The sequence below is a fragment of the Ctenopharyngodon idella genome, chromosome 11 (genome assembly GCF_019924925.1).
Source record: "Ctenopharyngodon idella isolate HZGC_01 chromosome 11, HZGC01, whole genome shotgun sequence".
NCBI classification, from domain to species: Eukaryota; Metazoa; Chordata; class Actinopteri; order Cypriniformes; family Xenocyprididae; genus Ctenopharyngodon; species Ctenopharyngodon idella.
In genome coordinates this window covers 1173860-1195376 of record NC_067230.1, presented here as the reverse complement: position 1 = coordinate 1195376, position 21517 = coordinate 1173860, and the positions used below count along the sequence as shown (strand labels likewise).

Here is a 21517-nt window from a genome sequence, read left to right as displayed (position 1 = left end):
TCAAGAGAGCGGAGGCCTCAATAAAGATAACAGTCTAAATGAGAGGAGGCCTGACGATGCTCATATTTATCCAAGGTGGCTCACAGAGAGCCTGACAACTTAGCAAATAAAAGCCAAGCTCTAGGAGCGGAGGCTTCAGCATAATGACTCTCTAATTGAGAGGAGGCCTAACAACACCCCACACTCAGAATGTCTAGCAAGGAGGCTCACAAAGAGCCTTCAACTCAAACTGTTACCCTGGTGGAGCCCTGAAGAGCACAGACCTAAATATGACTACTGCTAGCGAGAAAAGGCCAGACAGCACCCACAGTAGCCTAGGAGGCTCAGACAGAGTCTAACAACTTAGCAAACGTAGCCAAACTCTAGGAGCAGAGGCCTCAAATAACAACTCTCTAAATCGAGAGGAGACCTAACAACGCCCCAAAACTCAGGATATCCTGCAAGGAGGCTCACAGAAAGCCTACAACTTGCACTCAATATCCAAATGGAGCTCTTGGGGAGCGTAGACATCAGAAAAATATCACCCTAGCTAGAGAAGGCCTAGCAGCGCTAAAAATAAAAACACTGCTATCAATACAGCATGATGCTGCTGTTAGCAGATTCTATAAATGCAGTTAGGCAAGGAGGCTCAAAGAGAGGCTGACGACTTGACAACACTGCTAGAAAAAGCAGGGGCCTCACAGGCATAATGTGCTTCCTATAGTAACAGCTAAGGAGGCTAAAAAGCCTAACAACTCAGCCTCGCCAGTAGGTGGAGCACTAAAAATGGAGGCTTCAAATATTGGCCTAGCAATGTCCAAAACACAGAAAGCTTAGTAAAACACACCCTGTTAAAACAAAATAGTCACCAAGGAGGATCACAGAGTGCCTACTACTCAGACAGCGCATTCACAGCTAGCCACTAATGCCGAATCATCAGTAAGGCAGATGTAAAATTAAAAACAAACTGCCAAAAAACAACATAGGACCAGCTTCAGGGCCAGATGTAAAAATGTGTAAGAGCCCCTCCTGGCATAGCCAGGTCCTTCAGCAGATCAGCCTGGTAGGTTTGCAACACAGCCAAAGTGTGCATCGCAGTACCAGCCTGACCTGCTGACGCATATGCTCTGCCATTAAGATGCGAGATGATGCGCAAAGATTTAGTAGGTAGAGACAGAGCCTTCAACGCAGATGCCATGCCCATCATGAAATAACTGGCCAACGTTTCTTTGATCGGAGGCATCGACGCATTGTCATGCTTTTGCATCCCCTCAACATAAGCATAAATCACCTGAGTGCGATGGATGCAGGCAGAATATGGCTTTTTCTAAGATCTCCGCACCTCAGTGTGAATATCTGGGAGAAAAGGAAGGCACATATGAGATGGATAGTTATGTCCCGGCAGGAAACGTTCATTGAGGCGACCGTGAAGGGACTCGAGCTTCTCGCGTTTCCATGGCATATCTAATCTCGGGACATAACATCCAAAAATTCGTCATATGCGAGCGCGCTCCTTGCTTCAGGCCATGATGAACAAGATGAGGCTGATGAGATTGATGATGTTTTTTTTTTAAAAAAAGGCTGAGAGCACTCGTTTTTTTTTGTTTAAACATCATCGATCTCATCAGCGCCGTCTTGCTCATCATGGCCCGAAGCAAGGAGCAGCTCGCTCTCATCAACCGCAAATGAATGAGGAATAATTATACCTCTCTGAATTCATCCGCGAGCTCCACCTGCGTGCCCCACAAATTTAGTCTCCTACTCACCTCAGCCGCAGCAGGTCCTGAACTGGGAGACACAGATGGCTGGCCCGAATCCATCAAAAAAAAAAGGCCAGACGAGAGCGAAATTCCTCATAGGAAGGCGCTCAAAATGCATGCTCCTCACTCATGCACATAAGGCACATATCGTGTGTGTCATCTGGTGTTAGATGAAGCTGACACAGAGGAACACACTGTCTGAAAGACTTAGCACTAGTGCTCGCCATAATCCTAGATTTGTCTTGAATAAACACACGTTCAAACAAACCAGTATCCTGAAGAAAAGAAAAAGGATGACGTTAGCTGTGTTCCAATTCAGGGGCTGCGCACTTTGGAGTGCATGAAAGGGGTGGAGCTTTGGAGTGGAGGGTTGCCAGGTCTGCGCAACAAAACCATCCCAAAAGTAGCGTAATCACAGCACAAGTGTAAAAGTATCCCAATCCCAGACGTGGCAACAATGAGCCAAGCGTCATTACATGGCTAGCGGCTGTGTGACAGACAGCTGACAGTTGACGTTTGTGTGTGCATTTTAAAGTTTTATGACTTTCTATTGGGTTTTGACATGCTTCACTGCCGGCGACGACGGGACACTGGACCAAAATATGTATGGTTAAACTATGTAATGTTAGTTTTATATTGTTCGCAACTAAAGACAAAATTTGAATGGACCATAGATCTGTTTTGTACGTTCATGAGGAGGGCTGACGTAATTCGAGAGAGACTTCAAGTGCACCCTCTCTGTTTCCCCGTCGAATGAAGCGTCGATCGCAAGACACTTCGCGGTCTACACTATCCCACAATTCAATGCGCGCCAGTGACGATAGGAGCTCTGTGTGAATTCACATAAATGTAAGCAATGCCCCGGTTTCACCAATATGTAATATCTGAATCAAACTGTAATATCCATGATGTCCAAAACGTCAGTTTTTCATAAATACAATATTTGTCTCTGAGATGGAGTGCAGTTGAATAAAATCCTAAAGTACTGTACTTTAAATTTAGACGTAAATACAGCTTAAATAAAGAGTAAATGTATAAATATGAATGTATATATTTTCACAGTTAACGTTTCATTTAACATAAAAAACAAAGAAGGTTAACTAGTTGCTAACGATATAAAACTAACATTACATAGTTTAACCATACATATTTTGGTCCAGTGTCCCGTCGTCGCCGGCAGTGAAGCATGTCAAAACCCAATAGAAAGTCATAAAACTTTAAAATTCACACACAAACGTCAACTTTCAGCTGTCTGTCACACAGCCGCTAGCCATGTAACGACGCTCGGCTCATTGTTGCCACGTCTGGGATTTGGATACTTTTACACTTGTGCTGTGATTATGCTACTTTTGGGATGGTTTTGTTGCGCAGACCTGGCAACCCTCCACTCCAAAGCCCCACCCCTTTCATGCACTCCGAAGTGCGCAGCCCCTGAATTGGGACACAGCTGTTATTTCCAGGTGCCCTTTCATACTCATGGTCACACCTGTAATGATGTCATAGGCTGGCACCTACCAATGTCAAGTTCATTGTCATGTTTAGACTCACGCTTCAGACACCTGGCATGCCGGAGGCATTCCCCATAGCGACCCCTAGGGGACTCAGCGTGAGTTACCTTTTTGAAAGGGTTTACAATTAAAACGGGAAAGTGACAGAGGCTTTTTTCTTGCTTGACAGTTAAGACATTTAGCAATTTTTATGCCAAATGTCAGTGTTGCCTAACTTCTGTTACATTTTTGTTACAGGCATTGTGAGTGACATTCAGAATGTCATCCTGTATCCCCATGTACACCGGTTCACCTTAAACCATCATATTAATCTGCACTGATGAGTTGAGCAAAAGCACAACTCACATATTTACCAAATCAATGTTCCTCCACTAGTAACTTGCAGTTTTAGCCGCTAGAGAGACAAATCTTCTGTAGTGCACCTTCAATAATTAAATTAATCCACGCAAATTAAAACAAAGTGCAAAAAAGTGCAAATTACTTAATGAATACATTTTCCAGTAACTCTTTTTTTTGGGGAGGGGGGCAACCTTCTCCATCACTAAATTATAAGCAAGAGTCTTGCTATGGGATTGTGTGTGAGTATTGAACTCAGTCATCTCTGTGACCATCACTAAGCATCTGGCAAGTATATAAAAGACTTAGAGATTTTGAAGTTGTCAGTACATTGATTTTGTAAAAAAAAAAAAAAAAAAAATAATAATAATAATATGCATACAATGCATATTTTACATACAAATTCCTACAATGAGATAACCTTTAACAACCAATATACAGTAAGGAGGTCATGTGACAACAGCGTAACTACACTGAACAAAATTATAAACGCAACACTTTTGTTTTACCCCCATTTTTCATGAGCTGAACTCAAAGATCTAAGACTTTTTCTATGTACACAAAAGGCCTATTTCTCTCAAATATTGTTCACAAATCTGTCTAAATCTGTGTTAGTAAGCACTTTTCCTTTGCCAAGATAATCCATCCATCTCATAGGTGTGGCATATCAAGATGCTGGTTAGACAGCATGATTATTGCACAGGTGTGCCTTAGGCTGGCCACAATAAAAGGCCACCCCCAACACACCCTCCTTCTTTTCCCCCTGACTCAAGTCACTGAAAGTTTTCCAAGAATACATATTCTATTAATGATGTATCTTGTGTATCTATTGTTTTTTTCCCTTTCATGTTTGGTATCATTTTAAATGTCTCAGTGTGATTGGTAAAATGGTCTCAATTTCATAGCAGTCACTGGTATTATGAGGAGGATTGAAAACTAAGGAGAATTCTGTCCTCCTTTTGGGTGGTGTCTCTTCAAGATATCTGAAAACCCACTGCTCTCCCCCTAAAACAGGTGTTGGTGTAGTAAATATTTACAATCCTTTTGTTCTGGTCTGGGTATTTAAGGAAAGTGCAGAGCAGCCATGTGGGATCTTCTGTAGACTCACATGGGTGAGTGTCTTAAAAACACTAACCCACCACTCTGTGTATATGCATTTCTTACTCTTAGAGTCATCTTTGAGCAACTGATGTTATGTATTTATGATTTCTGAATTGGCTTCTAATTGGTTATTTGTGTAATTGGCATGATATATTTTTACCTGAAAAATAAATGTTATTCTTGATTTTTTTCTGCATTTATTCTTAATTTGTTATTTAAGTAGATTAAAGTGAAGGTATTACCGCAAATTTGTGTTCAGGATAGATCATACGGGAGGTTTAATAGGTGGAGCATGGAGTACATCAATTGAGACCATTTCGATTTCTGACTATCGCTGCCTTAATAAGTTGCAGTTTTTGTAAATATATAAAAACTATGCTTTTTGTTACGAGTAAGTAGAGCGCGACCGACTTAAAGGAAGATATTTACCCTGCATCCTCTGTCTAAGGTCAGAACTGACTAGTTTGTGTCCGAGAAGAGCACTCAGTTGGCCGAAGTGACTTTTCTAAAGCGATACCGGGACCACAGTGAATGAATAATTGAAAATATAAGGTAATCAGAATGATCAAAAATCTAAATTAATACATAACCAATGATTAATTTCTAATTGGAAACACAATCTAAGAGTAATAATCATTTGAAATTGGAGTCAGATTAAAGGAGTGAAATTAAGTGAACTTCACAGGGGCGCTGAAAAGACATACACATGTTAAAACTGGGATGTTTTCAACTTCCAGAAATTGTGTACAGATCCTTGCAACATGGGGCCGTGCATTATCATGCTGCAACATGAGGTGATGGTCGTGGATGAATAGCACAACAGGATCTCGTCACAGTATCTCTGTGCATTCAAAACGCCATCAATAAAATGCACCTGTGTTCGTTGTCCATAACATACGCCTGCCCATACCATAACCCCACCGCCACCACGGGCCACTCGATCCACAACGCTGACATCAGCAAACCGCTCACCCACACAACGCCATACACGCTGTCTGTCATCTGCCCTGTACAGTGAAAACCGGGATTCATCCGTGAAGAGAACACCTCTCCAAAGTGCCAGACGCCATCGAATGTGAACATTTGCCCACTCAAGTCAATTACGACGACGAACTGCAGTCAGATTGAGACCCCGATGAGGATGCAAAGCATGCAGATGAGCTTCCCTGAGACGGTTTCTGACAGTTTGTGCAGAAATTCTTTGGTTATGCAAACCGATTGTTGCTGCAGCTGTTCGGGTGGCTGGTCTCAGACGATCTTGGAGGTGAAGATGCTGGATGTGGAGGTCCTGGGCTGGGTCTGCAGTTGGATGTACTGCCAAATTCTCTGAAACGCCTTTGGAGACGGCTTATGGTAGAGAAATGAACATTGAATTTACGGGCAACAGCTCTCGTGGACATTCCTGCAGTCAGCATGCCAATTGCACGCTCCCTCAAAATTTGTGACATCTGTGGCATTGTGCTGTGTAATAAAACTGCACATTTTAGAGTGGCCTTTTATTGTGGCCAGCCTAAGGCACACCTGTGCAATAATCATGCTGTCTAATCAGCATCTTGATATGCCACACCTGTGAGGTGGATGGATTATCTCGGCAAAGGAGAAGTGCTCACTAACACAGATTTAGACAGATTTGTGAACAATATTTGAGAGAAATAGGCCTTTTGTGTACATAGAAAAAGTCTTAGATCTTTGAGTTCAGCTCATGAAAAATGGAGGCAAAAACAAAAGTGTTGCATTTATAATTTTGTTCAGTGTACATTTTGAAATGTTTATTGTTGCATAATGCATACTATTTCACATACTATTAAAAAATGTAAGCAGTATACCGTGTATACTGCAGTTATGCAGTAACCAGAAGTATTCCATCTATACAAAATTAAGTGATATGATAAAGACAAAGTATCTAAGCACACACACAGTGACCAAATGAGGAATGAACATTATAAACAGCAGCCCTTTTCCAAACCTCCCACCAACTCATGTGTAACATTGACAGGAAAGTGAGAAGTCTGCTAGAAAAAAAATAAATAAATAAAAATAAATAAAAATAAAACAAAAAAAACGAAAGCCCTCTTTGTTAATTAGCATATTTGAGTACTGTATCTCTTGAAATTCTTCAGTGAGATGAACTGATTGGTATTCTGGAGTCTACCAGTGTCTCTCATCTCCAGTAAATTTGCTGTGAACTGTGACTGTGTCCCTGTCTCGTTTCTTGTGTGCTGCCACTCCACCGTCCTCTTGTGCGATAACTAAACTCAGCTTGAGCTTTTAGCAATCAAAAGCCCAACAGTCAATGTCCTATCAAACTCTCAGTGTGAGATGCCCATGCCTGGTTCAGGATAGTGCTCTTAGACTGCACCCTAGGTATCTCCTAACAAGATAAGGAAGGGGCAACTAAGATGTATTACTCCTAACAAATCAAGCCCAGCAATCTCATGGCTGACACAGTAATCCTGCTGTGTGTCACCCTGCATGGACTTAACGCACAAATAACATGAGAAACAAAACTAGTTAAAGTCCCTCCGGCTGGATCTGTATGACCATAAAACAACCCCAGCGGAGACTATTTGGCCTCCTACAGGATGTCAAAAGAAGACTTCATCCAGACTCAGAAATCCTTGAGGATTCCTAATGTGGAAAATGTCAAGGAATCCAGAGGTCAGACTACTATGTGCCAGTTTTTTTTTTTTTTTTTTTTTTTTTTTTATGAATTAGATTTTCTTGATTCAGGAAAGAATTTAAAAGTCTTAAATATGCATGGGAAAAAACATTTGATGAATGCCATTTCATTAGAGCAATTTAGCATTGTTGGGGAATGTTACTTTTAAATGTAACATGTTAGAATAAATGTGTTACTCATCATAAAAAGTTATGGTTGGGGTGGTGCCACTCTTCTGTCTAGTAATCTGGGACATAGTCTTGGTGTTAGTACTTGACCAACTGGGGCCCAGGTCAGGAAGCAAAGAGTCTGGCTTAACTGACCATCTGCTAGCCACCACATGTCACAAAATCACAAATCTCAGCACAGAGAGACTCCTTGATATCTTAATATAGTGACTGTGTCTGTCCCCTGAACTAGTAAATACAAACAACCTGTCCAGATAAACAAATTATGAGGCTTGGCTTGCTGAATAATAGATTCCCTTCTACTAAAGGACTTATTGTTAAAGGTGTAATCACAGATTACAAGATAGATTCTCTGTTTAACAGATACCTGGCTAAAACCAGAAAATTACATTTGTTTAAATGAGTCTACCCCCAAGATATAAACACGGGGTTGACGTAGTTACTAACTAGTTACTAACTATAAGTAACTACGTCAACGTGCAACCACGTCAACTTCTAGCACTTTAAAGAAAACGGCCTGACTCCATATAATGAGCACACTAGCACCCTCAAAATGCAGCCCGGAAAAATATGGAGCACAGCTGGAAGAAAAAAAAAAAACTAGCGTTATTTCACATTGCATGGAAGGCCTTAAAAGCTGCTAGATTGGCTTACTTTTTTTTTTACTTTTATTATGAGAAACCAATACAATCCTAGGTATTTGTTTGATACAGTGGCTAAATTATCAAGAAATAAATGTAGCCCTGAGTGTTTATTGACTGTTTAAATAAGACATAAATATTGCACCCCCTTTTAAAATTTTTGAACTGAGTAACGAAAAAAAAGGAAACTACTGTGACACTGATAATACTGTTGCAATGTATTTCTCAAAGAGTGTTGTTATTGTTAAACCCAGCTTCACCAGCAGAGGGCACCCTAAGCGCTACACTAGTCTGAGTGTTGGTCGCTGACGCTATAGTGGAAATAGCGTTTAGTGTGTCATGAAAGAGTTCGAGTGTGCTCCCGATCAAAACTGTGTTTTCATATCTCTTACAGGTATGCTGACAATATTTAATCTTTTGGTTATGCACAACAGTATTATATTTTCATAGAACTGCAGTTCGTGTCTGAGATATTACGAAATGTTGAACTTGTGATTAAGAGTAGGGCTGGGCGATAAAACGATAACGATATTTATCGCGATAGACACGTGATCGATATCAATAAAAAATGTGTTCGATATTTTTTTTTATTCTTCATCGGAAGAAAACAGAGGTTGCGAAGCAAGTTTGGTTGCATTAACAAAGGCACTCGCTCTCTGGTAACCTAGCAACGTAGGGAGTGACACACTAACAGCAAATCATGTAACAGTGTCAGTTTGGTTGCGCCATATCGTTGTCTCGTGCTGGTCTGCTGGATTCCTCTTCAGTAACCGGCGACTGATAAGCAGAAAATGAGTGCCGCAGCGAGCGAGGAAATTGTAAATAAAAGAGGAAAAGTCAGATCGCCAGTATGGCAGTTTTTTGGATATTATAAATCTGACCGTAGTCAGACCAATGTCGTCTGCAAATTATGCAAGACCCGTCGTCCCCGCCAAGACTGGTAATACCACGAACTTGATGTACCACCTTAGCCGCGCTCACCCTTTGGAGCACAGCCGTATTCAACCAACAACATCTGTAGCTGCAACACCGCACAACATTTTAATTATTTGAGTTTTCCATGGTTGTTGACATTTCTGTCTTAATAACTGAGGGGATTATGATAAGAGGAAGGTTAAGTTTAAAATAAAAATGTTTAAATGTAATATATTTTTCTCCTGGTCCTTATTTTATATGGGTCAGAAAAAATATCAATAATTATCGATATCGACCGATATGAAACACTGATATCGTGATACAGTTTTCAGCCATATCGCCCAGCCCTAATTAAGAGTATTTGCTCCTAAAATGGCGGACAGTGACGTTAATAATAATAATAAGTGTGGGCAAAAATGAGACACAAGTGCTTAAAATACCATGGTTGAGATGAAAAATAAGAGGCGAGTAATCTATAATTAACTTAATCTACATTTAAGAACATGGATTAGCCATATGTGGTGTTCAGTAAGCTAAGATAAAAAGCACGTGTGAACAAGGCCTACCCCACTCCTATGTTAATTTCATCTAGCGTCATTCTTTTAGCCACTCAGTTTAGAGAGCATTTTGTGATGTTTTATTAATAAAGTCATTATTTTACTAATAATGCAGTTAAAAATGCATTTATTATTCATTTAGTGAGAATGGGATGTTAAAATACAGTAACAGGTGTTGGTTTAAAATCAAGTTCATAAAATAGTAAGTTCACACAAGCATATTTCATATTGGATTAAAACTGACTAAAATAATTAATAAAATAATGATTAAAAAAGCAGTAAGACAGTTCATGCAGTTATAAATGCTAGAGTAATGTGAATAGATACCGAATCGTCATTTTTATGGTTATGAATATGAAGTATGTGCATTACTCACATGTATCGGTGTTCAAGGAGTGTAATGTGATATTTTAATGTTATTCGCTGTACTCCAATGCCGTGTAAGAGTAATTATCAAACATGTTCGGGAATTGTGTTATGTTTATGGATTTAGAAGGGTAACCTGTGTCAAGGATAACATGTCCATTGTCCTGTACAGTATTTGCATAAACATTTGCACAGTAAGATATTATTGTTTTTGACAATAGGTTAAGCTGACGCTAGTACAGTGGAAATACTGTTTAGTATGTCATGAAAGAGTTTAAGTGTGCACGCTACAGAGAGTGTTCCCGATCTAAACTGTGTTTTCATATCTCTTACAGAGAAATAAATGTGTTGCACAAACGACGAGCACCGCCTCATTCTTAAAAAGTGTAACATATTTTGGCGAGCCAGCCAAGGAGGACGCGACAGAGTGACCAGCACCATTAACCTCCCTCCTTCCCAATGAGTCGAGCCTTCAGCAAGATGGACGCCAGTCAGATCCTGCGTGATCAAGTGAGTGCAGCTTTGTGGCAGCATGGGGAAGAGTCTCTCGTGGATGTCTGCAGGTACCTGAAATGTGATGGCATGGACAGCGGAGAGTCCTGCAGCAGGGCATGGAGGTCGCTCATCGAGATGGCCGAGTTTGCATTAGATAAGCTCGAGGAGAAACAAGAGAGTGATGAAGTTAAACTGTACTGTGCTGATCTATTAACATTCATTGAAAGACAAAGTAAAAGGTGTAGTAGGCAAGATGAAGAGTACCCATCAGAAGAGCCAGCTCCAAAGGAAGGGCTGGAAAAATGCTTCTCACCACACACGTCTTTTCTAAAGACCACAGATTCCCCATTCAAGAGCCGGCTAGAGCAAACTCGCCCATTGCCTGAGGTAACACTGCAAAGGGAGTTTAAAATTTGTGGGCAGATTGAGTGGTCAGAGGGATAAATTGTCGTATCTCAGTTTAGTCCACCAGATTGAGCTGGGAATAGAAAAAGGGCACACACAGACTGAAGTAGTTGAAGCTGTCATCTGGGCTGTCAGTCCAGGGTTGCCTTTGAGAGACATGTTAGAGATCAAACGTGGCCTGACCCTCAGTGCACTCCTCACCATCCTGAAAGGCCACTATCGTGTATACAGCAAAGTGATGTAAGCATAACAGAAGAAGAACTGATAGAGAAAGTGGATGAAGCGGTAAAGGTTGAAAGTGAGAGACAAGAGAAATGGAAAAGGTCCACTGCTGGTAAAACTCCCAAAGTGCAGAAGCTCCAATCAGACTGTCTTTTAACTCCCTCGAATCGGAGGTATCGCCGGTGATACCACCTCGGTTTTTTTTTTCTTACCAGTGTGAAAGTGACTCAAAATACTCCATCTATGTTGCACATACAATTAAGAGTTATACACCATTTTAATCTGTGAAATATCTTCTTTTATTTGTGTACACTCAGAGTAAAAACAAAATATTGTGCTTTTTGTAAAATAAAGAAAACTAACATGATGCGTGATCTGTCGTCTCCCTCTGAACGAAGTCCAATCTGATAGTTCTCAGAAAATGAACTGTAACTTAGTGAATACTAATCACAAAAAAATTAGACTTATGTCTAAAGAAATGTTGAAATGTCAGGTTTTAAAATGTGTAAATCAAATCTAAAACAAATATTCTCTGTTTATGTAATCTGTATGAAAACAGAGCCATGTCAGAAGTCTGTGATTCAGCTCATTATCCGCTAATGCGGCCACGCCCACGGAGAGAGCGCTATTCAGACGCAAATTCTGAGGCAATACTGTAACGATCGGCCCTATCGGTCGATTTTACATTGATTAAAATTGGGGTCAGATTATACTGTGTGAGATGTTATGAGTGTTTGAAAAAAATGAGACAGACAACAGAAATGAATAAATAAGGTGTATTTACAATATTCACATGGAACTTAAAACAACACAATAAAACTAGAATAACTTAGGCTGTTTAAAAGCGTGGAGTCCATTTGCACCATACCCTAAAACAGTCCTTAAGACTCCTAGTAGCGTGCTGAAAGTCCCAATGTGAAAGTGTCCACCGGTGTATATACAAAGTCCTGAAAGTGATAATCCAATGGAAAAGTGATGTGGTTTGCTGGAAAAGTAAGTCCGTAAAATGAAACTCCTCAATCCAGCTTGAGGTCTTTGCTTGGTGACCCTGTTTGTTTGCCATGCTGCCTCCTTTATGCTGGCTTACTTCCTTATTCCTGTCATGTGATCAGTCACATGACAGGCAGACCCAGACTCATTTAAAGACATACACACATGAAAATAAGTAAGAGGAATAAAATGGCTAAGACAACATGTAACCCAATTAAAACTCAAATATACATAAAACCATCATGTTATATATATTGAGCGGATAAAACGGGTCTTATGTGACAGTGTCACAATACACACATACATCATCTCAATCGTGTATTTATTGTCTTGAAAAGTGTTTATCTGTATGTTAAAGCCATGGTTAGCAATCTCTGGAAGCCTCTGTTAGTTCCTGGAATGTCACATGGCCTGTTCTTCTTTAGATTAATTTGTGGACTAAAGGTGTACAGAGCGCCCTCCGGCTGCAAGTATGAATTGAAAACACAGTATCCAACACTCATAGTGATGACAATAAATATTGAATGAATATTACTCCTCTGTATAGAAAATTGACATAACCATATGATAATCCATCAATATTTCTCCAAATGTGCATGCTTTTAAGCTAAAAGGCTATATGAAATGCCATAGAGGTAACATAATTGTTCAGACACTTTGCATCACAGAAATACATTATATTTTAAAGTATATAATAGAATACCATTATTTTAAATTGTAATAATATTTCACAGTATTGCTGTTTTCTCTGTATGTTTGATATACACCATAATGAGCTTGAGACATGTTCACAGGTGGTTTTTTCACATAGCCTACCTGACTGAAAGGCCTGATTATGCAGGTCATTACAGCTCATTATGTGAATCTTTTGTCTTTTCAGGTGTGAATCACAGCATTATACATGATGATTCATGCCTACACGCATACTGTGTTTCTTGACAAAAAAGTGTCTTAAAAAATGTAAATCAATATATTGTTTTATATAAACGAGTAGGCAAGATAATTTTTACATTATTTTGAAGCAAAAACTCTAGTCTACAACCTCCAATACCCAGAAGTCTTGTGAAGACAGATTTAATATTATTATTTTTTTTTGGCCTTATTTCAGTGACTTAAGTTTAAAAAAAAAAAAAAAAACAAACATGTACATACATGTTCCTCACATATTATTGTAGCCTAGTTTGTGCTGAATACAGTGTAATGACACTTTTGTCATTAATATGTTTATGAACAACTGAAAAAAGCACAAATGTCAGGGCATGTCAAAACTTCTCCAGGGCCCCAAAAATCCTCAGAGTGTGAGTTAAAATCCACACCTGCCCAGAGCTCCTCTAAACCTAAGGAGTCCAACTCAACAATGGCGATCAAAACAGTAAAGGGGAATGAGACTAAGCCTGACAGCATGAATGCGCAGCAGATGTTGGAAGAGCTTTGCAAAGAAATGAAGCAAATGTTTCTGGCTGTAATGGAAGCAAACCCCCGTCCTCCTGAACAAAAGCAGAGAGTGAAAGGCTGCAAGAAATGCAGGGATGAGGGAACAGGTGAGAAATGTATGCACTGTTTTAAATGTGGGCAGGAGGGCCACTTCTCCCGTGGATGCAGAACCACGCCGGGAAGCGGGCAGGGACTACTGAGGTGGGGCCAGCAGTAGTCCGAGGCCGAGCGCCCTGAAATGAGCAGTCACCACCCAGCACAGTCATGCAACCAACAACAGCCCTTGAAGAAAGAACAGCTGGCACCTCATCAGCTGTAAGTGTGGTTAACTATATACCACCTTGACACCAGCCAAAGTTGGTAAGCCTTGTAGGAAGCAGGTGTATAGTGGACTGTGTTATGGACAATTGCCCATCTCCGTGACCAACACTACTGATCACACCATCTGTCTGGACCGTCATAGAGTGATTGGACACCTGGAACCCATCAAGTCCGTATACACAACACCTGTGCAAATGAAAGAAAATGAGACAGCAGCTGAAATGAAGGACAGCACAGAGACAAAGTCCAGCGAAACAAGTAGCACACCACAGCCAGATAATATGCGAGCGAGAAGACCAACCTCATGGGACCCCCCTGTGGATCTCTGCCATCTCTCAGAGGGACAGTAGGAGGTGGTAAGGAGAGTGTTGCGGGAGGAATGTGAGGCCTTTGCCTATGACAGTGATGATGTGGGTTGTATACCGTCTCTCAAGATGCATATCACCCTCCATGATACCAGCCCAGTGCAAAAGACCTACATGTCTGTCCCAAAGCCTCTTCACAATGAAGTTAAGGAATATCTGCAGGATCTATTGAGAAGAGGGTTGATCACACCCTCCCGATCTCTTTATTCATCACTGGTGGTGTGTGTCCACAAGAAGGACGGTAGTCTTCGTCTCTGTGTTGACTTCAGAGAACTCAACTGTAAGTCAGTCCCCGACCGCCATCTGATACCGAGGATTCAGGATATGTTGGATGCCCTGGGTGGGAGCTCATGGTTCTCGGTCTTAGACCAGGGTAAAGCGTACCACCAGGGTTATCTGGATGAGGAGAGCCGCCCTCTCACAGCGTTCATCACATCCTGGGGGCTCTATGAATGGGTGCGCATACCCTTTGGCCTGAGTTCGGCACCCGCAGAGTTTCAGAGGAGTATGGAGCACTGTTTGGCTGACCTGAGAGACACGATTTGCCTCCCGTACCTTGATGACAACCTGGTACACAGTCACAGCTTTGAGGAACACCTGGAGCACATCCGTCTTGTTCTCCAGTGTTATAAGGAACATGGTGTGAAGTTGACTCCAAAGAAATGTGACCTGTTCAAATCGAGTGTGAGGTTTCTCGGCAAATTGGTGACAGGAGAGGGTTACACAATGGACCCTGCAGAGATGGCTCCAGTGATGGCTCTAAAAGAGAAGACACCTGCCACTGTTGGTATGCCAGATGCTTGGACTCCTCTCTTATTACAGATCTTTTATCCCTGACTTCTCCCATGTGGCCCACCCACTGTATAACCTACTTGCTGCCCCTAAACCCGAAAAGCACCCTCCACACCCGACCATGGAAAGAAAACAGGAAAGAAAAATAATGGTCACTTACCATCACAGACGCCCATACAGTGGATCAGCTCTCACCAGGAAGTGTTGAATCAGCTTGTAGATGCACTCATGAAGCCCCCTGTCCTTGGATATCCTGACTTCACCCAGCCGTTTGTGTTACATTGTGACGCATCCCAAGTTGGTCTGGGTGTGGTGCTATACTAGAGACAGCAGGGGAAGATGAGAGTGATCACCTATGGCTCCTGTACCCTGAGTCCATCAGAGAAGAGGTACCATCTGCACTCTGGAAAGCTAGAGATTTTAGCATTGAAGTGGGCTATCTGCGAACATTTCCGGGATTATCTTTACCACGCCCCATCGTTCGTGGTATATACAGATAACAACCCACTGACGTATGTGCTCACCACTGTGAAACTCAACGCAACAGGACACAGATGGGTGGCGGAGTTGGTCGATTATAATTTTTCCATTCGGTACCGCCGAGGCAAGAGCAACTCCGATGCAGATGGGTTGTCACGGAAGCCATTGGATATTGAAGACTACATGCATAGCTGTATGGCTAAGGCCAGTCAAGATGTAATCAGTGCATCTATGGAGAGGGTCGTCGCAGAGAGGAAAAACCCTTGCCGGGGCGTGGGGTTGATCCAGGTCAGTGCTTGGAGCCTGGTGAAAGACAGTGAGACCAACCAACCTCTCACCCCAGATCAAATCCGCAAAGCTCAGGAAGAGGATGAAATCCTGTCAAGAGTTCTTTGGTACAAGTCACAGAGTAGGAGGCCAAGTAGAACTGAAGTGAAAGCAGAGAACCCTGCAGTGGCCTTACTGCTGAGACAGTGGCTAAAGGTTCATGTGGGTCAGGATGGTGTTCTGCGCCGTAGAACTTCCCGTTGAGAACAACTGCTGCTCCCCAAAGCTTATCATCCACTGGTCTTTAAAGAGCTGCACCAGGACATGGGTCACTTGGGGGTCGAAAGGACGCTTGACCTGATTCGAGAACAGTTCTACTGGCTACAGATGAGTAAAGACGTTGAACATTTTGTTACAAGAGTTTGTGAATGTCTCAAGAAGAGGAAGCCGAATAAGCATACATGTGCGCCTCTGATACCGATCCAGACCACCTATCCATTCCAGCTCGTCTCGATAGACTTTCTGCATTTGGAGAAATGTAAGCACGGATACAAGTATATATTCGTGGTCATGGACCATTTTACAAGGTTCGCGCAGGTCTACGCAACTAGGAACAAAGCGGCCAAAACTCAAAACTGTAGCTGACAAGATTTTCAACGACTTTGCACTAAAGTTTGAGTTTCCAAGCAGACTACATCACGATATGGGCAAAGAGTTTGAGAACAGACTGATGGCCAGCTTGAAGAAACTTTCTGGCATCCAGGGCTCGCACACGACACCATACCACCCCCAGGGTAACGGGCAGGTGGAGAGGTTTAACCGTACCCTGTTGTCCATGCTGCGCACCCTGGAGGACAAGGAGAAGGAAGATTGGAAGGAGTCCCTCGCTAAAGTTGTCCACACGTACAACTGCACAAAGAATGAGCCAACCGGTTATGCGCCCTATTACCTCATCTTTGGACGTTCTCCTCGCCATTGATCTGTTGTTCAGACTTGGAAAAGATGAGTCCCATGACACATATGATGACTATGTCGTTGGACAGTGTCGTTGGAAAAAGAGAGTGCAAGAGGCATATCAGATTGCAGCTAAAACAGCTGTTAAGGGAGCAGCTCGTGGAAAAGTCTTCTACGACAGGAAAGTTCAGGGAAGAGACTGACTTCTAAAAATAAGGAAACGTCTCAGGTTACGTATGTAACTATGGTTCCCTGAGAACAGGGAACGAGACACTGCGTTTGAACGCATATGGTGAACATCATCACATGAACCGGTGTCTGAAAACAATTATCAAATGGGGAACGATATACCCACGCCACCATGCTTGAGGGGAGTGCATGTCAAAGATGGCTAGACAAATGTCAGAACTAGCAGTTTCAACTGAAATGCTAGAACCACTCCCCCTACGGGTCATACATAGGCTGTCAGTGACAGCATTCCCTCTAAGCATACCTCTAAGGGAATGTGGCCAGGGGGCCCGAAGGAACCCTAGCCAGTCACTTGTCAGGGGAACAAAGTCAACTCTGAATGCCACCAGGGAGGCCGACCTGGTCTAAAAACAACCTAGTCTTGGCCAACGATCTGTCTGATCACAGAGTCTCAATTCACATTCTTCAGAGAGGCTATCCAGTAAGAGGGACTGCAAAGAGGCAGTAATCAACTCAGACCAGAACAGAGACGGGCATCCTGGAGCGCAGGACTCAGCTTAGCGCTTTTTACCCTTACCAATGAGGGGAGTAACACTCTGCTCAATTCTAGGATCTACTCAGCGCCTGATTATTTGCACTGAGGAGGCTGTGCACTCTAAAGAGACCCCAAACAAGGGGAGTACAACCAGCCTAGGGGCTGATCACAAATAGGGAGGCCTCAGAGAGGCCTTCAACCACTGACCAGACTTAGAATTAGAATCAGAAAGAGCTTTAATGCCAAGTATGTTTACACATACTAGGAATTTGTTGTAGTGACAGAAGCTCCACAGTGCAACAGAGTGACAGCGACAAGGCAAGACAGATAATAAAAAGAATAAAAGAATAATATACAAATATACAAGACAGCCAAAGTGCAAAAAAAGCAAAAAACAATATATAATATAGACAAGTTGTATGTACAGTTATGATGTGTGCAAATTTGAAATATAAATAAGTATGTGTTTTAAGTAAATAACGTATAATAGTGTTCCGTGTTTGTCAAGTGTTCATGAGATTGTGGTGCCCAGGAACCTGAATGACTCCACTGCAGTCACAGTGCTGTTCATGATGGTGAGTGGGGGGAGAGCAGGGGTTTTCTCCTGAAGTCCACGATCATCTCCACTGTCTTGAGCGTGTTGAGCTCCAGGTTGTTAAGACTACACCAGACAGCCAGCTGTTCAACCTCCAGTCTGTAAGCAGACTCGTCACCGTCCTGGATGAGGCCGATCAGTGTTGTGTCATCTGCAAACTTCAGGAGCTTGACAGAGGGGTCTTTAGAGATGCAGTCATTGGTGTACAGGGAGAAGAGCAGTGGGGAGAGAACACAGCCCTGAGGGGCGCCGGTGCTGATGGTGCGGGTGCTAGATGAGAATTTTCCCAGCCTCACTGCTGCCTGTCTGTCAGGAAGCTGGTGATCCACTGACAGACAGAGGTGGGCACGGAGAGCTGAGTTAATTTGGGCTGGAGGAGTGATGGGATGATGGTGTTAAAAGCAGAGCTGAAGTCCACAAACAGGATCCTCACATAAGTCCCTGGTCTGTCCAGATGCTGCAGAACATAATGCAGTCCCATATTGACTGCATCATTCACAGACCTGTTTGCTCAGTAAGCAAACTGCAGGGGGTCGAGTAAGGGTCCAGTGATGTCCTTCAGATAAACCAAAACCAGTCTTTCAAATGATTTCATGGCCACAGACGTTAGAGCCACAGGTCTGTAGTCATTAAGTCCAGTAATTTTGGGTTTCTTTGGGATGGGGATGATGGTAGAGCGTTTGAAGCATGAGGGGACTTCGTACAGCTCCAGTGATCTGTTGAAGATCTGTGTGAAGATGGGGGCCAACTGGTCAGCGCAGGTTTTCAGACAGGCTTGTAGCGTCTGGATAGATCCAGCGTAGTCAATCAACTTTGGAAATTTCAGAATGCTTTTAGCCTGCTGAACTGTGTTTGTAAATCTCACATCGGCCCCGGCCGGTCTGAGAAAGACGAGCACTTTGGCACTTTCATGGACCCTCTGAGGTTAAACAGAGAACCCCATTTCCTAGCTCTTGGGACATCAAAGGGCCCCTCATGTGGACTAAGTGCCAGATCACATTCCAACACACACACACAGACACACAAACATGCATTGAAGACTGTATGTGTAAGATATATAATTATATATAAATGTAACCGCCGTTGTATTGTCAAATTGCATATAGTTATTCCCACTGTATAAGCTTAGCTAGGATTGTAGTGATACTAGTGTCATTTCCAACGGTTACATTTGACTGTAAACTATAACTTCTTTTATATGCTTTTCTTATGGCAAGTTTGGTCTCGTTTTAAAGCTCTTTCCATGTCTTATTCACTAATGTATGTCGCATTGCTGACAAATGCATTGTTCTATTTGTTTAATGGTACTGTGAAGAAAGTACTATCTGATCTGATACCCATAAATTATGCAAATTCAGCCAGGAGACAAGACTAAGGAAACTCTGCCCGCCAAACACTGCCACGCATCTATTGGCCATCCAGCCAAAGAGGTGTGTTAGTTTGGTTTTCCATAAAAGAGGAGCACCAGGATTTTCCTGGGTGTTCTCCCGATTGCCCTGAATCACCTCTCGCCCACTCACGCACGTCTCTCCCGGACGTCACGGCGACGCGCTTCCATCGCGCTCATCTCTCGGGACCACCATCTTTCCGGCGAAAATAACTTTCACGTCCTCAGTTCAAACCCTCTCGCGGAAACGGAAGAAGCCAATGAACTGCAGCAGCACTGAACTGAAACTCAGCAAGCAAACTGATGCAAGTACCGTTTCTGAATCTTAGATAATGAAACTGATTTCTGTGCTGGCTCTCAGGACTGTTAGCAAAGGACTGTTAGTAAGTTGCCACCTCTCTTCTCTCTTTCCTTTTCTTTACTTTCACTTCTGTATATATGTATCTGCCCTGTGTATAGCCGTATAACCTCTGTAGTAGTAGTTTTCATATATTAAACACATTATTCATGCTCGATTGTTTTTTTTGCTCATTCAACAAACCCAGGTCACTTTAACGTTTTCGATCTAGCACAATCGCTTTACGTTTGATGCTATCATAGGAATTTATCCTCGTGGCCAGAGGATAACATTTCCTTTATAATAGTCTGTGAAAACTTAACAGTTTGCTGGACAAACTGGGATATAGTTTCTCTAAAACAACTATTAAATTGCAACTGACCATATATGTAATTAATTATGATTCGTTGTAATTGATTCACATATATGTACCCAATTCCCTCTTGGGTCGACATATGTCTCATAATTAATCATAAAGCTTTATGATTTATTATATTCATATTTCACCCATAAATTGATTAATAACTGTACAAATTGCTACAGATTATTTGGTGGAGAACGTGAGCAACGTTTTAAACTTGGTTTTGTGCGTGAGCAACCCAGAATAATTTTGTGTGATTTAATGTGTATATGTGCGCCTTATTGAGTGAGCCGACAACGCGTCCCTCATTCTGAAAAAACGTTAACAAGCTGCTATTTGTGCCTAAAAACACTGTAGTCAATTGTTGACCGTAAAGTAAACTGCAGTCCAATTAATATTTCAAACTCGTATCTGCAAAGGGCGACAATCTTTTTGCAATATACAGTTTAATATTAATTTCCGCTTGAATAAACGAATTGAATCGTATTCAGCGTAATTTTTTGAAAAAGAGCTGTGACGAGTTTCTCACCGACTCATTCTGAAGGCCTCATAATTGTAACGCTATTAAATTTGAATTACTGTGTTGTCCAATAATTCAAAATAGCGTCTCGCTCCCTGGGTAACGTCATTGGCATAGCTAACCAATCACGTTACCTCTTGCAAATCTAATCTGAAAACAGTTTATCTGAAATCCGATTGATGTGTAAAAATTTGGAGCCAGTCACGACCTGATCCAGCGTGACTCATAACAGCAGCGAAGAAATCCTGCAAAGTTACATATTCGTGTGCACTAAGTTTGCACAAACAGGGGTCCACTAATCCCCAAAATTGTGTACCCGTAATAAAGGGGCATATTAGTGTCCGGTGAACTGGCACCAAAAGATTCCGCCGAGATTCCAAAGTTGTGTACCCGTGGTTAAAAGTTGTATATTAGTGTCCAGTAACCTGGCACCAAAGAATCCGCCGAGATTCTAAAGTTTGTAACCGTGATAGTGCAGTTAAATCAGCCGTAAGGGAATCAGAACCCGATGCGCTAATTTAAAATATCACGCATTAAAGTAGGTGGATGCAGTACCTCTGACCAGACGCCAGAGGGCAATCTGTTCAGGTGTGTGGCACCCCTCCCTACTTCATTGTTGTGTGGACTCATTAACGCCATCGTGTGGACGTTCTGGGTTAGCTCTGCTCTCCATACGTTGAGCTGAAGTGTTTCCAAATTCCTTTTGGCTACTTTAATCTAGCTTGCCGTTATGAATGTTTGTTGATGGTTATGCTTTTCAATCGTGTTTGGAATGTGGTTTACCGATTTAAATTTGATTTAAATACGTTTAGATTTTTAATTTAAATTAAGTTTCCCTTCCAACAAAAGAATTCACTT

The 21517-nt window shown here is 42.0% G+C and overlaps 1 protein-coding gene across 1 annotated transcript in view; it reads left to right on the top strand.

Moving 5' to 3' along the window:
• The window catches only part of LOC127522725 (ephrin-A2-like), a 159364-nt gene extending 147865 nt beyond the window's left edge, over positions 1-11499 (top strand). Inside the window, exon 4 of the mRNA XM_051913002.1 lies at positions 10346-11499. Within this exon, the coding sequence (XP_051768962.1) occupies positions 10346-10353 (8 nt within the window). The 3' untranslated portion in view covers positions 10354-11499. The remainder of the gene's footprint in view (positions 1-10345) is intronic.
• Positions 11500-21517: the final 10018 nt, after the last annotated feature.